Source organism: Sceloporus occidentalis, unplaced genomic scaffold (genome assembly GCF_023333645.1).
Source record: "Sceloporus occidentalis isolate IW3139 unplaced genomic scaffold, rSceOcc1.0.p SCAF_65, whole genome shotgun sequence".
NCBI lineage: Eukaryota > Metazoa > Chordata > Lepidosauria > Squamata > Phrynosomatidae > Sceloporus > Sceloporus occidentalis.
The window spans coordinates 2,019,867-2,036,946 of record NW_028317045.1 but is presented as its reverse complement, the minus strand read 5'-3'; the positions used below and the strand labels follow the sequence as shown (position 1 = coordinate 2,036,946).

Below are 17,080 nucleotides of genomic sequence, written 5' to 3'. Positions count from 1 at the left end.
CATTGAAGTCCCCCCCGATTGCCTTGATTCGTGATTTGTGTCACAAAACATGAGACATGCTATTTACGATTGGGTTACTTTTAGGATTGTGTGCTAACCGTTCTTTTAGGTATCACAGATTTAAGTGTGGTTTACATGAATGCACGTTAAATAGTGCCGATAATTTATTATTGTCTTTGTATTTCGTTAGATTTCAAACACAGAGAAAGATGAAAATAATGATTCCATTTCAGCTGGTGAAACATTCAACATCTCAGTATGCGGAGGTAATAAGGTCTTTTATATATTTTTTTTTCCCCTTAAAGACTATAAGACATACAGCATTTATGCTGTTCAACCATAGAGGTTAACACAAAGTGGTATTTATTGCCATAGAGTAGTTACATGTCATGTAATTTACTATTTTTAATGGCTACTTGCTCATAGTATTTTTTTTTCTTTCTGTAGATGTTGATGGTCTCATTACCCAGGCACTGCTGACTGGCAACTTTGAAAGTGCTGTCGACCTTTGTTTACATGATAACCGCATGGCCGATGCCATCATACTGGCCATAGCAGGTGGTCCTGATCTCCTGGCTAGAACACAAACAAAGTACTTTGCTAAGAGTCAAAGCAAAATAACCAGGGTACGCATAAGATGCGGAAAGGTCTTTTGGGTTCACTCAAAAGAAAAAAAAAAATATATAAATCTGGCAATTTAGCCTTTAATGTAAAGCTCATTAAATTCTGTTTAAACAGGCATTTTGTTAAGACTCGTACTACCATAAAAAACATTACTCCCCTGCTTAAAAGTGCTTTTAATGACTGAAAGGTTTATTTGGAGCTAACTGAAGATATCATGTATTTCTCAGCTTATCACTGCTGTAGTGACCAAAAACTGGAAAGAAATTGTGCAGTCATGTGACCTGCAGAACTGGAGGGAAGCCCTGGCTGCTGTGTTGACTTACGCAAAGCCTGAGGAGTTTTCTGCTCTGTGTGGTATGTTTGCTACTACACTCCTCACACGATTTCTTTACCAATGTAAATTTTGCGTTAATGGCTGGTGTTTTTTTGTGCTCTCTAAATTGAGGACTGATGACAGTGATGCACGCAGAAAAATGCATGCATTTAGTTTTTATTTGCTTTTCTTTTAGATCTGCTGGGGTCCAGACTGGAGAAAGAAGGAGATGGACCTCTTCAGGCACAAGCCTGTCTGTGTTACATTTGTGCAGGAAATGTTGAGAAACTTGTTGCCTGCTGGACCAGAGCTCAGGATGGCACAACTCCACTGTCTTTACAGGTCAGTTGCTTTGTGGGGCAATGAGACTTGATAGAACATAGAATTTCCAACAATAGCTTAACTTTCTTCTTTTTTTTGGCCATTCAACATGTACATGGATGCTATAAAAGGGCATATTTAGAATAAATGGAGCTAAAAACTAAATGGACGCTTAACCTTAAAGCAATGCCTATTGTAGCATGGCGTGATCTGATCCATCTTTACATTTCCTGTGTGCTGTATGTAATGTAATGTGAATTTAAACGTGTTTAATCCCATAAGCAATTTTTTTTTTGCCGTAGACGTCAATGCAGATTAGTTTTTTTTTTTTGTAAATTTATTGATTTAAGAGGGAAAAAATTAAAGAGAAAAAAAACATACTACTTGGAAAGCTCTTGTGTGTGAATGTGTAACCAGTAAGAATGATGAATCTCTTTTCATTAGGATCTCATTGAGAAAGTAGTTATCCTTCGTAGAGCAGTACAAGTTACTCAAGCTGTGGAAACAAAGGATGTGGGGGCCCTTCTGGCTGAGAAGATGAGTCAATATGCCAATCTGTTGGCTGCGCAGGGCAGCCTTGCGGCTGCTATGGCATTCTTGCCAGTCAACACCAACCAGGTGAGCAAAGTGTGTCTGTGGGCTTTTTTTTTTTTTATATTACACTATTTTAAATACTTTAGCCAACAAAAACTTCAGTCACTGACCTCTTTTAGACTTGCTTTGAATGTACTTGAAATTTAGCAATATGAAATTAAGCGGGGGCTAACCTAGAGTATTTGGTCTTTTAATTATTTTATTTATATAACCTTTTACTAAACAGATATGGAACAGCAAAACTCCCGTCACTACACACTGAGCAAGACATTGACAGCAGTGGAGCATAACCAATATCACTAAGTCAGACATTTATGTGGTAGGCCCCTCAAACAACCTGCCTGTGCCACCTCTGCCCCCCACACACTGCCTTTCCCGTTTCTGCCCCTAAACCCTCGCTCAATAACTTATTCATTCACCCATTCACTCTTACGCATATTTCACTGGTCCAGGGGCCGAGCATCACTGAGGGCACACAGACAACCGGGGCCTGCAGCTTACAAACAAACTGAGTGAGGAAACTCTTTTCCCACCCAGGGGAAGCAGGAACCTGGGTGGGAAAAGTTACCTTGCACAGTGTGTGAGCACTACAGCAGTAAGCTGCGGGCCCAGCTCCTTAGGTATGCTACTGTGTGCCAGAAGTGTTTTAGTTTCAAAACTAAATACTTTTTTTTTTTTTTTTAAATAATTTGTCATTTTCAGGTTATAAAAAGTACACCATAACTTGCAATAATTAAAAAAATAATAATAAAAAAACCACTTTGATTTTGTCCTAGGTTTTGTTTGGTGTTGCTTTAAAAGTAATATTCTACTCAAGCACTAAATAGCCCAATAAATAATATATTGCATCACTCGTCAACATTTGCTTGTATGGCACTGGACTTACATGGATGTCTGCAGCAAGGTTTTTTGTAATTTCTTTTCTGATAATTGCTGTGGTGTTTTTTTTTTTTGTTTTTTTTTTGTGTGTAGCTTAACATAATGCACTTACGAGACCGGTTGTCGAGAGCCCAGGGAGAAGATGGTTTGACTCCCACAGCTGGCGTTACCAGAGGAGGAGGAGGAGTGGTAGTGGGGCCACAGCATGGTCCATCTTGTATGCAACCAGGCAGGGATGCTAAGTATTACCCTCAGGTAAACCTTTACACCAGTATTTTAGCATCAGTAGGGATTGCTCAGGACATATCGGTATGCATGAAAGTGTTAGTGGGTCAACTACTAAAGCTTAGAAAATTTAAGCCGCATGCAAAACTTAATACAATATTTTACGTTTTTTGTTGGACATATTTTCCAAACATCAATGAAACTGCCCTTAGAGTTGAGGCTTTCTTCTTTTTTTCCGGTGATTGTTATTTCTTTGTTTAATTCAGGCTAGAATTGCCCCTACTGTCACTTCCTGGAGTAACAAAATCCCTACTGCCCAAAGTGGCTGTTCATCTGCTGCTGCTTCCTATGACACTCAGGTATTACTTGGCAATCCTAGGCAGATTTGCGTCTTTCTCCCCTATTTCCTCTTCTTAATTTTGTGAAGTTTTTATTCTCCTTAGAAACGCGAGGAGCATGTGTTTGTTCCTCTGTAGCCAATTCACTCTAAGTATATTCTTGATGTCCTTCCGTTTGAGTTGTCATATAGAAGCATTCTGAATAGGGGTAATGATTTAGTTATCATTCTTGCTGGCAATTCGTTTTGATTTATAAAGGTAAGTTGTGACATGTTATATTCGTTTCCTGTCTGAACAGTCTGTAACTTTTATTTTACTTTAGGTTATAAAGTTTCAACTGAAATTAAATTTCAGCGCAGTAAATACTATTTAAAAGCACCTGGGGCACAAATATTGGGGATTCCGTCTCACTGTGTGGCCATAAATTGCTTTGCCCATCACTACGTCAACGTACCCCAACTTTGGGATATTCTGTCTAATTTTACAGGCTTGTATTGCTTACCAAGGAGCTGAATCAGTGGGACTGCGCTGCCTTTAAACCCACTGAGACTCTCCTGCAATTTAACCCCTTCATGTACAGGGGTTTTTGGTATCTTATGGCCCAGAGACATACATATCTTTTATGTTCTAGATGTCCACCTTAATCTCTTACATAGTATCATATACGGTAGTAATTTTAATACTTATTGCTGAATAGGTTTGGCATAGTGAATGGGTGTCTCCATATACTTGCTTTATGTAACAGCTTATTGGTGTTCACTTCAGACGATCAGTCGGTGAAGCTGGCTTCTGCTGACGGGGAGGAAGTCCAGGCCGCTGTAAGAATGTCAGGACATACATGTACATCTTAAGGGGCTTTATTGAATGCCTTTTTAGGATGTACATGTATGTCCATAGGGAACTTAAGGGGTTAAAGCCCTGTCTGGACACAATGCCCTCTGTGGTTTAATAGTACATTACACCAGGAGTTGATGATAAATGTTTATTTCTGCACATCTCAAATAGGTTTCTTTAGGAATTTTTGGACGTGAAACAAAATTTTTTTTTTAAAACTGTACATTTGTGACATTTAAGCACTGGCATTGTTCTTTTAAGTGGTCAAACTAACAAACATAGTTTAGGGCATTTTCTAAAACATGAAATTAAAGTGTGCAGCTGCATGGTCATTTTCCTTGAAATATATTAAAGATAGCCCTCTGGATTTTTTTATTTTTTTTTTTATATTGTGTGTTTTCAGAGAGACCATCCCCCTGCTGCTGGTTTTAACATTCCAGGAAACCTTTATCCATCTGCTCCTGCTACTACTGGACCACCACCACAACCAGATTCTGGCACGGTGTCTTACAATTTTAACTCTCACATGGGCCCCCGTCAACCATATCCTCAGCGTATGTATCATCCTGTGCACCGTTTAATGTCCTTTACTATGTTGAAGTACACAGATCAGTGAGTAATCCGATATCTGATTAATTTCAGACGTTACTAGAAGTTGAGTATTGATACTTAATTATTAAGTTTCCTTAATTCAAAATTGGTGTGGAAAATGAACCTGTGGACCTGTACATCATAATCTTTTAAATCCAATAGTGCAGTACCTTTCTAGAATCCCCACTATATCCACCTCTTTTATTTCACAATAATCCTGGCAGCTGTCTAATGCAAATACATAATAAATGGATCATAATAAGGGTAATGAATGTAGAAATATTGGTCCAAGAGGAGATGCAATCATAGTCAGGAAAGGTATTAACTTTTAATACAGACCGAAAGCAATATAAAAACCACATGCTTTCAGCATCTTCAGAGGCCCCTTCAAATGGAATGCTATTCCATGTGAATGTGCATCTTTTCTATGTTTGTGTTGGCCCAGTAAAATGTATGACTTTACCAAGGACCAAATCAATTCTCCTTGCAAGAAAAAGCTTAGTGGGCTCAACTGCAGTTGTAACTGAGACCCCTTGTCACTTTGGAAATGATTTAAGTTGACAGCCCACATATTGTTTTATTAGTAATTGGGATTGTGAAAACAATAAAAAATATCATTTGTTTTTCTCAAATGCTAACTTTTATTTTCTTCCTCCTTTTGTTCTGTGTAGCTTATCTGCAATCCCAACAATACTCTTACGGTTCTGGGGGATCGGCCGTCTATCAGCCCCAACCAGCCAGCGTTCCTTCTGCTTCTTCCTACCACAATTCTCTTTATGCCTCCTCTTCTCGCTCTGCTCCTCAGCCAAACTACTCTGTGCAGCCCCCAGCTGCATCATCATCCTCTTCTCCTTCCTCTTCTCTTCCTCCTCCTGGAGCATCCTTCCAGCATGGCGGACCTGGAGCTCCTACTACCTCTGCTCCTTATCCACCTCCTCCCTCTGGACCTACAGGTACTCTGCCTGCCACCAGTGAGCTGCCTGCATCCCAAAGAACAGGTCTGAGCATGAATTGGGGGTGGGAGATTAGATTACATCACCTTGAGAATTAGGGTAGTTGATTTAATTGTAAACTTGGACACTGTGCACAAATGTCCGTGTTGCACATAACATTATGTGTAACAAGCAGATATGAGTGTAGCACCAAAAAAGGGGGTTTTCATTCGTTAGTATGCTAACGTCTTGCAAAATGTCTGCACTTCTATGATATGTGCATACTGCTAAAACAAAAATACACGGCTATGTGCATTGCATGTTGGGATATATTTAAATCGCCCCCTGCTTTTAGGAGCTCTCCCATGCATGTATAAGAACAAAAAGCTTTTCTATGTCTCTCCTAAACACTACTTGGTTATTGTTTGTTCAAACATGGACAGTTTATTTAAGCTGCTATCAAACACCATTCTAGCTGGTAACGATCAGAGAATTAGAATATGCACAACAGCATCTGTGATGGCCAATTTAATTTATGAGCAGCGAGGTGTGCTGCCTCTGATGAAATAGCATAATGTCCCAAATCTGAACGCTATATGAATTACATAATTTCCTTGCATTGTAAATATTTTTTTGCATTTCACCTTCAGAATATCTCTCTGCTCAAGATATGAGGAATTACCCACAAGGTGAACAAGTGCTGCAGCAAGCACCCAGTAGACAGTAGATTGTAGACTGCAAATCTTTGAAGCTTTTTTGCTTACGCTTACCAAATTGTGGAATTTACAAAAAAAAAATAATGGCACATTCCATTTAAATTGGGACTAAACAATTGTTTCTTTGCCATATATTGTATTTCCACTAATGACTATCTGTCAGTAATGAAAAATCACAGGTTTATCTGGAAGCGCTTATTTTCCCTCATGGATTTGATGTCTCCTTTTACCCCTGAGATGTTTTGCCACCCCAGGATCATTTAGGCAATCTACAACTGTATAACTGGTGTTAAAAGCCACAAATTCCCCGAACATGTCATAGCTTCATCGGAGAAGAGCTATAAGGGGGCCATCCAAGCTAGAACGTTGAATAGTAGTGTCACTTTGTAAACAGTGTCTAAAACAGGAGTCGCCCTATAATAAAAAAAATGTGCTTCCACATAAGCCCTGCCACTTTTAAAATACCTTTTTAAAACCGCTACCTCGCTATATAGAAATTAAATTATTTATGCCAGTCTACGGTTTTAAGATGCCTCTCTGGCTTCAGATGAATTATGTTTGATTTTGTCTTCGCATTAACTGCTAGAAAAATTTTAGGTCTGCCATTGAAGCCAAAAAGCACAAATTGTATACAAATATTTTTACATGAAAGCTTTTTATTTTACCTTAAAGTATCCCAGTATCTTAACAGGAACACCCCTCCCCCCCTTTATATATTTAGGTTTAATATTTGGTGGCATCAGATCCATTTTCCATCAATGAATGTAGGATCATTTTAATACCAGATTGAAGCAGAACACTAAAGTGTCCAAAGTGCTTGTGCAAATTTTTGGTTTTTCTTTTCTTTTCTTTTTTTTTTTTTTTTGCTATACCATGCAGCGTAATTGCAAATTATGTGTTAGATGCATTCCAAAAATGCTTTTTCAACACTAACAAAATCATTTTCTTGCAGGACCTCAAAATGGTTGGAACGATCCCCCAGCGCTGAGCAGAACTTCAAAGAAAAAGGTATGTGCTCCAGAGCTCAGTGGCGGCATCCTTTACACCATTCGAACCAATGCTTGGTATTGTACGTGGTGATGTGAGGCTTGAATGTAGCCATGGAAAACCGTTCCATAAAACTCTGTTTCAAACACTTTCACTTTCCAATACCACCGATTACCGTTGACCGTGGAATATCTAGCGTGATGAAATTTCACGAAGTGACTTATTGCAAAGGTGCTATCCTATCGCAGTTAAGAATGCACTTAAGAATGACCCATTTTTCCAACAAATGTAAATGCAGACTGCAGGGCCTGGAGCAGAGTGGGGCAATTGCCCCAGACGGCACTTTGCCGCACCAAGCGCCTTTTTTTCTTCTTTTCAGCGGTGGAGAGAGAGGGGCGCCAAGTGGTTTTCGCTTATCAAGTTTTCAGTACCTGCTCAGCGCCCCTCTCTCTAGTCTGCGAGCCCTCTAGCTTGGTCCCTGTGCCGGCTTGTAATGCTGAGCACCGGAATATGACGTCATTTCCGGCGCTCAGCATTGAAGCAGCGCGCACCGTGGCAGAGCAGGGAGACTCACCGCAGGACTGCTGAAAGGTAAGTGAAGTACAAAGGGGGGGGTAGGGTAGATAAGAGGGAGGGGGTAGATTATGAGAAGGTAGGGAGAGGAAGGGTAGATAAGGAGGGGGGGGGTCGGCATTTCAAACTTCACCCAGGCGGCATTATGTCTTGGCCCGGCCCTGGCAGACTGCATGGCTACAGTACTTGATTTTCTGCACCTTTGGCAATGGGTCTGAGAGACAGGCAGCCTTATCAGCGGCTTTCAGACTGACAATATGGAAAGACAGGGTTAACTTCCAGCATAGTCATGTCAGGTTGATAGACTAGCTTTTTAGGGGATCGTTTGGCAAAGGTCACAGTTCAGACATCAGAGTCTTTCCCTGAGATACAGGTGCAGATGCTACCGTGCTTATCCGGATTCATCAGACCTTTGTACTCACAGGGCAAGTCACAAAACGGGATACCTAATCCTATGAAGACTTGTTACTTTTTTGTTTTCTCTTGTAACTACTAAAATGCAAGCTGCAAGGAAAAAAGTTTAGTGGTTCTGTAATAAAGTGGAAATGGCACTTTTTTTTTTTTTTTAATATAATAGACCAGAGCCCTATTCCCCACAAAAAAACATAGGTTTTAAGGCCAGGTTTAAACACACTGCCCATGTGCATGTTTTTGTCCAGATCAAACAGTGATAGATGTTAAATGTGCAGTTTGTAAGGCCTATAAGATGGCACTCAGTTCTTGTCTGTCTGTCTCTTTTAAGGTTTTAGAAAATTATGTACCACCCCCTCCAATCACAGCTCCCATAATGAATCCTATAGCTGATTCACGGTCTCAGCAGCAGCAGGTTCCAGTTTCTGCAGCATCTGTTCCATCAGTACCTTTTCAACCTTCATCAGCATCCTCGGTTCAACCAGGAGCACCAAATCTCTTTTCAACCATGCAGCCCCATCTTGGACAGCCAGGAGTGTACCTAGATCCTTCAAAGGCCAATAAAGATGGGGTTCCTGGAGCTACTATTGGAAACAACATACAGGTCTCTTCAAATATTTTATTTCAAACAAAATCCTTGCCGGTTCAGTATTTCTGTTGTAATTTTAACATTTCTACTTAATGCTTGCTTTGGAAGCAGTAGTCACTTCTGTTAAGATAAAATATGCATGTTATTTAGTAAGTATCAGCTTGGGCAGCCTTAAGTAATAATCACAGCATGGACCCATTGCGCTTCTGAAATGCCCATTAAGTTTAAGTGCCTACCATGTAAGATCCATACCACTAGCAAAATGGGCCTAAAAGGCTAACCACATGTCTCTAACTTGCTTTTTTACACAATAGTTTTATCCCTCTTACAGTAGGGAGCATAAACTCTCACTGCTCTAAACTTTGAACCTCACATGTCCCTGGTGATTGGCTATGGCATAGAGCAAGAGTGTCCAACCTGTGGCCTTCCAGCTGCTGCAGGACTACATCTCCTATAATGCTCTTTCAGATAAGGGGCTGGCAGAGGAGTATGGGAAATGTAGTCCTGCAGCAGCTGGAGGGCTGCATGTTGGATACCCTTGGCATACAGGTTAACAATCACAGTTGTTAGCGGCCTTTTGCAAGTTTACCAGTTCACTGACTATTATTTGAAGTACCAGAATTCTGGCAAATCTCTAGAGCAGCCTTATCTACCCTTTAAACACTACTGAAATCAAGAGAATTTGATGTCATCTAACAATTGTATAATTTACACAAAAAATATGCTTTTGTTGTAGGCTATACACACTCTGCCTGCTGAAAAGATCACCAAGAACCCGATCCCTGAGGAGCACCTTATTCTGAAAAGCACATTTGAGGCCCTTATCCAAAGATGTTTGTCTTCTGCTGTTGACCAGGTGTATAAACAATTTCTTTCTTGATGCATTGTCTATGAATATCAAGTGTTTGAGATAAAGATTACTTGACTTGGATAATACAAATAATATTTTGTTTTAGTCCATGATGATCATGAACCCAAAATTGTTCCCTTCGCTCATCTCTGTATCATATAATTATATAGGTTTGATTGTTTAATATTTTATTAATCAAGAAGATAGCTGTATCTGTGCGTAAACCAATGTGACAGTAACTGCATTTATTCTATGACTAATTTAAATGACATTGCGTATTGCCTTGATGGTTGCCTACAAAATCCTGGTTGGACATAACAGCATAATGTGTAGGCATATACTAGAATTAATAGCTGATATGTGCACCAAAATAATTTGCAGTATGATGGATATTCATCCCTTCTCCTTGTAGCTGACAAGACAAGAGAATCTATTACACTGGGCCTGCCTAGTACATGTCCTATAGTCACAGGTCACATCATTTTAACCCCTTAAGGACAATGGGTGGTCCCTAAACCCATTGAAAACAATGCATTTTGAGCCTGTACATGTACAGATGTTAATGCCCTAGAAGGAATGAGCATCATTTAATGCCTAGCTATTTAATTTCTTTTCCAGCAAACAAAAAGGAAGCTAGATGAAGCAAACAAACGCCTGGAGTCCCTGTATGACAAGCTAAGAGAGCAAACAGTAAGTGCAAAAATGTATCTGTATCATTGGCTCATGTGTCCATTTTCTGTATTCTTCTGCTTAATGGGACCCACAGCTACTTACAAGCACATCTAGATTCGATCTGAAACTTTCTAAAAACTGTTGCTGTATATATATATTTTCCGTGCTAATATCGTTTAAGGTAAGGAAGGGGAAAGTAGAGGGGAGATGGGTTAGGCGGAAGAAAGGAAGAATAATTTAAGATAATAGCTGTCACATGGTCCAGTCGCCTCAGGCTTCCTGCGGCGGCAGCTGGATTATATTGAGTGTTAATTAGAACAATACTAAACGTTTGAAAGTTATTAGAACGAAAGTTGTATGTATGTTTCTGTTGGTTGAGCTAGGGGTTGCCAAGATTAATATGAGAGGGAGTAAAAAAAATAATTCAGAGCAAGCTGGGAGGGATGATATAAACAACACTGAAATTAATGTCCCTGAATTGTTAGGGACTAAACTCACTTCAGAAGAGGGGCCTTCTCTATAATCCCCTCATAGAAAATATCGATGTGGCATTAATGCAGGAGACACATTGAGTAACCTCTCCATTAAATTTGTGGATATATGCGCGCTTTCCAATTATATACCACGCTAACTTGGAAGGTCAGAAGAAGATCTCCACCAAGCTAAAATTTTAACGTTTACGACGAAAGTGATAGAAATGGGAGAAACCAGATACTTATAGCCAAGAAAAATGATATAAGATATTCCATTGTCAATATTTATGCTCCTAATCAATCACCCTGAAAAAATTTTAGAACAGCTAATGACCAGAATTGAACAAATTCAAATGGGTAGATTAATAATGGGTGGTGATTACAACTGCATTATAGCCTATAAGATTGATAGAAATTCAGTGACCCAGTGTACAGGAATAAGTCATTCAGGCCTTTAAAATTTTTATAGATAATTAATGAAAACCTCCTAAAATCAGATAAAAATAAAGACAATTTATTGAGAGAAGCGAAAGATTATTGCGCCTAATGATAATGGGGAGGTCTCTGACATCACTCTTTGAAGTACCTTCAAATGCGTTATCCGGGGCTCCCTTATCAAAACGGGTGCAAATAAAGGGAAGAAGGGTAACAAACAAGAGACTCTACCAGAGTTATATATAGATTTAGCAAAACTTCAAAGAATCCATAAAGATAAATTAGATGAAAAAAATCGGTATACAGATGAATCAAATTAAAGAGAAAATGAAATCCAAATTATTTGATAATAATGAATCCCTACTATATTTACGCCCAAAATACCGTATTTGCTCGATTATAAGACGACCCCCCAAAATCTGAATATTAACTTAGGAAAAAAAGAAAAAGCCTGAATATAAGACGACCCTAAAGGAAAAAAGTTTTACCAGTAAATGTTAATTCATGTAAACTATTTTTTTAAATAAAAGCTATGATTGAGAAAAATATTTTTTTTGTTTTTATTTCCTTGTATTTTCCAACCTGTCCCCCAGTTACGCACATCTGCCCCCAGGCTTGCCACACCAATATGGCACTGTGGCCCATGATATGCCTTTTAACCCTCTATATGCCACTGTGCCCCATGGTATGCCTTTTGACCCCCTATGTGCCACTCTGCCTCCAGAAATGCCTTATACCCCTATATCCCATTCTGGCATTTAGGGGGTTAAAATGCATATTATGGGGCAGAGTGGCATATAGGGAGGTATAAGGCATTCCAGGAGGCAGTGGCATTAAGGGAGTTAAAAGGCATTGTATAGAGCACTCTATAAGGCATTTCAGGAGGCAGAGTGCTCTATTAAATGCCCCCTTAACGCCACTCTGCTTCCTGAAATGCCTTATAACTCCCTATATGCCACTCTGCCCCATAATATGCCTTTTAACCCCCTAAGTGCCAGAGTGGCATATAGGGGTATAAGGCATTCCAGAAATGCCCTATGTCCCCCATTTAACACACACATGCACACACACTTACCGGTGCTTCCAAATTCCTGCTGTATTGCCGGGGCAGCGGGTTGACGTCTCCTTCCGCTGCAGCCGGAAGGAGGTGGAGTTGGCAGCGGGGGGTTGTCTGCGTCCGTCGCGGATACCTTTCCCGGCTGTCAGAGATCAGAGTTCCGGCACCTGTGCGGGGAACTCTGATTTCTGACAGTCGGGGAAGGTATCCGCGACGGACGCAGACAACCCCCGCTGCTAGCCACACCTCCTTCCGGCTGCAGCGGACGTTGTCTACGCGGATCGCGTAGACGTCAACCCGCTGCCCCGGCAATACAGCAGGAAGCACCGGTAAGTAAGTGTGGGGCGGGGAGACAGGAGGATCCAGGTCCCCTGCAGCGGTGCGGGGGATCTGGATCTTAGTCTCATAATCAGACCTCTATTTGAGGTCTGATTAGAAGACGACCCCGATTAGAAGACGAGGGGTATTTTTCAGAGCATTTGCTCTGAAAAAAACCTCGTCTTATAATCGAGCAAATACGGTAGTACTTTTTGAATAATAGGGCAGGCAAATCTCTCACAAATAGGGTCAAAAACAAGTGTAAAAAAGAAGTAATAAAGAACATTATAGTTGGAGATAAGAAACTGATTTCGCCCAATCATATCTGCAGCCTTTGGCCAATACTATAAATCGCTGTACAACTTACCCAAAGTAAATACTCCTAAACAAACAACTTTGAACTTCCTGTCTAAGCTTGCTTTGCTAACAATATCGGCTGAAAAATTGGACAAGCTTAAACCTCCCTATTTCTCTGGCCAGAATTAAGAAGGGAATATCCAAACTTAACTTGGCCAAAGCCCCGGGCCTAGATGGTTACACAGCTATCTTCTATCACAAATTGCATGACATTATAGCCCCAATATCATTAAGGGTATCCAATTCTAGAAAGATTGCCTCGGCACGATATTCAAAATTCTAAAACCTGGGAAAGATCCATCTAAAATTCCGAACTACAGACTGATTTCTTTGATTAACCTAGATGTTAAATTATTCTCCGAAATACTGGCGGATAGACTTAAGGAAACCATCACAGAATAGGTCCATAAAGACCGGTGGGATTTGTTCAGGGTAGGAGCGGATAATACTTGAACCTGGAACCTAGTCATGCCGGGACTGCTTTCCTCGCTTTAGATGCTGAAAAGGCATTTGACCGGGTAGATTGGGGTTTTCTAGATCAGGTTTTACAGACATTTGGAATTATGGGAAGATTTAAGGATTATACAAGGCTTCTTTACTCAAATCCAAGCGCTAAAGTTATAGGTCCAATGCTAGAATCTGAGCAACTTACTATTAAAAATGGGTTACGCCAGGGGTGCCTATTGGCCACATTATTATGTATTCTGTCTATGGAACCTTTGGCAGAAACGATCGGACAATCTAAAAATGTAACGTGCATAATAGTTGGTAAACAAGAACCCAAGATTTAATTGTATGCGGATGACGTCCTTTGTCTTTGACTAGCCCAGGCATTGCTACAGATTGAGGAATAAAGTAATTATTCCAACTACAAATTAAATGTAATCAAAACGCAAACGTTAACCTTGGGTCTAGAGGAGCGAGATATTGAGAAATTACTCTGTTTAACTTTAATTGGTATAACACTAAATTGGAATACCTGGGCATTAAGATAACATCTAAAATTGAAAGTATGTTACAAATTATGCGGAATTACTTGGAGAAATCAGGGGGAATTTGGTGGCCTGAAAGAATCTTGAACTATCCTGATTGGGAAGAATAGAGCTGGTTAAGATGTATATCATTCCGAAGATACTTTATCTCCTAAAATCAATTCCACTTAGAGTGAACCCAAGACTCATCCAACAGTTCCAGAAAATAATTTTGGAATATATATGGTTAAATAAAAAAACAAGAACATCCAAACAAATACTAACAAAAACATTGAAAAGGGGAGGTTTAGCTTGTCCAGACTTAAAACACTTTCATGACGCATGTATGATTACCCATTTTTTGTCCTGGGATAGGAGGGACCGAGAGGAACCATTATGGTTAAGACTGGAGGATATAAGTGGAGAACATTGATTTATACAGTTTATTTTGGGTCAATAGCTACAGGAAATTAAATTTCTTAAATTCTAATTCTGTAATTAGAGTAGTTCTACACACTATCAAATGCTTAAGAAAAAAATTCGATGTAATAAAATCCCTCCCAGCATCTTCTCCAATTCAAATAATTTGAGTATTGATGATTTACAGATGAATAATGGAATTTTTCATCTCTGAGATTTAGACAAATTAAATAAATTTACTCAGATCCAGGAGAATTTTGCTCTCCCCGCACGGGAAATCTTTACTTATCTTAGAATTAAAAACTTCTTGAGTACTAGAGAAATGATCTTATCTCATGAGCTGATAGATTTTCTGGAAATACAAAATAGAGAAATGCAAATAACAGGAGCAATCAAACTCATATGGAAATTAGAGAATGATTCAAAGGCTTCATTTTTAATAAAATGGGAGACAGAGTTCAGTATTGCGATTGACCCTGAAGAATGGATACGGGGGATACAACTAGTCGGGAATAGCATACATTGTATAACCTTAGCAGAACTCCATTATAAAATCTCGTTTCAGTGGTATATGGTTCCGACGAAAATGTATAAAATAGATCAAACCCACCCACGTGATGTAGATGTAGCAAGGAAAGGGGAACTTTCCTCCATATCTGGTGGGGTTGTGAGAGGTTAACACGTCTGATTAATTCCCTGTTCTCTACAAATACACTCTCCCCATAGACCAGGGGCGTCCAACGTGCGGCCCTCCAGCTGCTGCAGGACTACATCTCCCATAATGCTCTTTCAGGTAAGGGGCTGGCTGAGGAGTATGGGAGATGTAGTCCTGCAGCAGCTGGAGGGCCGCACGTTGGACGCCCCTGCCATAGACCTTCCTTCTAGCCCTCCAGAAATAACTAGCGAGCAGCGAAATTTGTTCATATATGTTCAGCGGCTAAGATAATGTATCACAAGGAAATGGAGAAAGACAAAGGAGGTAGAATGGTGGGAAGTGACAAATCAAATAAACTATCAGTACAATATGGAATCCAGACCTTTTTTAAGGAGATTTTGGGAGCAGAATAACAAATGTTTTATTGATATTAAAACTGTCTTTTTACAGCTCTATGGAATAGTGGTCATAAATAGTTAGCATGAGTTTACAGGTCAAAGTGATCCTATGTTTAAATTATATACTGTAATATGAAAATCAAACGAATTAAATGCACCAGCCTGGTTCCACTATTAAAAACTACTTATTGTAAGGGCACACATAGTGTTTCACATAGAATCACAGATCTTAATCGTTTCATGTAGCCTTGTTTTCTTAACCTTTTTTTTTTGAGATGTTTACTTTTTGTTTCAGCTCTCCCCTGCAATAATCGCAGGTTTGCACAGCATTGCCAGAAGTATTGAGTCCCGGAACTACATGGAAGGCCTTAACATCCATACACACATAGTTTCTACCAGTAACTTCAGCGAAACATCTGCGTTCATGCCAGTTCTCAAAGTTGTCCTTACCCAGGCAAACAAGCTTGGAGTGTGAAGGCTCTTCTCAAAGACTCCAAGCATTATCTTCAACACACACACTTATCCTTGAGAATAAAAGTGTACCACGGACTGGCATGTTTTTAATTTTCTAGAAATCAACTCTGTGACTTTAAACGCAACGTGAAATACCATGAATTCCAGAATTTATTCTCTATTTTATTTTGGTATTTACAGTTTTATTTCCATTTTCTCTCTGAATATAATAGTATTCGATGGGATTTTTACAGCATGTCAGAACTCAGGAGGCCAGTATCATGTTTTTTCCCCATTAGCTGCAGCTTTTTTCACGTACATTTCAGAAATAACAGTGCTTTTTTTGCCAAACATGCATCATATTGAATAAAATGAGATCCCAATTTAGAAATATTGTTTTATTTCTTCACCTGCCTTTTAATGTCAGCACTTACACATACTACATGATGCCTCATATATTTAATGTTTTGGGGGATGGATCTAGGAGCTATAGAAACAAGGAATATGCCACCAGACCTGGCACTTCATTATTGGAGCAATCTTATATATTTAATTTTACACCAGATTTTTTTTTTTTTTTTTTTTTTTTTTTTTTTTTAAAACATGTTCACCTTTAGAGAGAAAGAAAAAAAACTTAAAAATAAAAATCAAAAATTCATTTCACTTTATTCAGATGCAAGTTATATTACCCTTAAACTGAAGTTTTCAAAACAACCTACCTAATGTCGTTACCTCTGTACCCAACATCCTTCTGCAGCAATCCCAGATAAGTCCAACATTATTGCTGTGTGTGTGCTTCTTCCTTTCTTTATTGTTCGTACCAATTGGTAATTTCAGAAGCATCACAATTTTTTTATTTATATGCTTATTAGGTTGTGATTGATTTTTATTTGGTCCATATCATAAGTTCAAGTGTGTCCCAGCTTTGGGCCACTGATAACGTGGGGGGGGGGGGGGGAGCGTACATTTACTTTGTAATTGTCCTTACTTGGTAACTGAGCACCTTTTTGCACAGGATATTGATTAACCATCTAATCTAACAATTTAACACATGCCTGCAAAAAATGTAACATGTCCACAGCAGCTGGCAAGGT

At 39.4% G+C, this 17,080-nt stretch overlaps 1 protein-coding gene across 1 annotated transcript in view; it reads left to right on the top strand.

Moving 5' to 3' along the window:
- LOC149286956 (protein transport protein Sec31A-like) overlaps positions 1-16,008 on the top strand; it is a 28,956-nt gene extending 12,948 nt beyond the window's left edge. The window contains exons 13-29 of the mRNA XM_089493573.1: positions 191-266; positions 448-626; positions 852-978; positions 1,134-1,279; positions 1,703-1,876; positions 2,825-2,986; positions 3,223-3,315; positions 3,400-3,416; positions 4,040-4,112; positions 4,532-4,682; positions 5,391-5,717; positions 6,302-6,340; positions 7,320-7,394; positions 8,677-8,942; positions 9,664-9,783; positions 10,396-10,467; positions 15,829-16,008. Of these exons, the coding sequence (XP_089349699.1) occupies positions 191-266; positions 448-626; positions 852-978; positions 1,134-1,279; positions 1,703-1,876; positions 2,825-2,986; positions 3,223-3,315; positions 3,400-3,416; positions 4,040-4,112; positions 4,532-4,682; positions 5,391-5,717; positions 6,302-6,340; positions 7,320-7,394; positions 8,677-8,942; positions 9,664-9,783; positions 10,396-10,467; positions 15,829-16,008 (2,277 nt within the window). The remainder of the gene's footprint in view (positions 1-190; positions 267-447; positions 627-851; positions 979-1,133; positions 1,280-1,702; positions 1,877-2,824; positions 2,987-3,222; positions 3,316-3,399; positions 3,417-4,039; positions 4,113-4,531; positions 4,683-5,390; positions 5,718-6,301; positions 6,341-7,319; positions 7,395-8,676; positions 8,943-9,663; positions 9,784-10,395; positions 10,468-15,828) is intronic.
- The last annotated feature ends 1,072 nt before the right edge of the window (positions 16,009-17,080 follow it).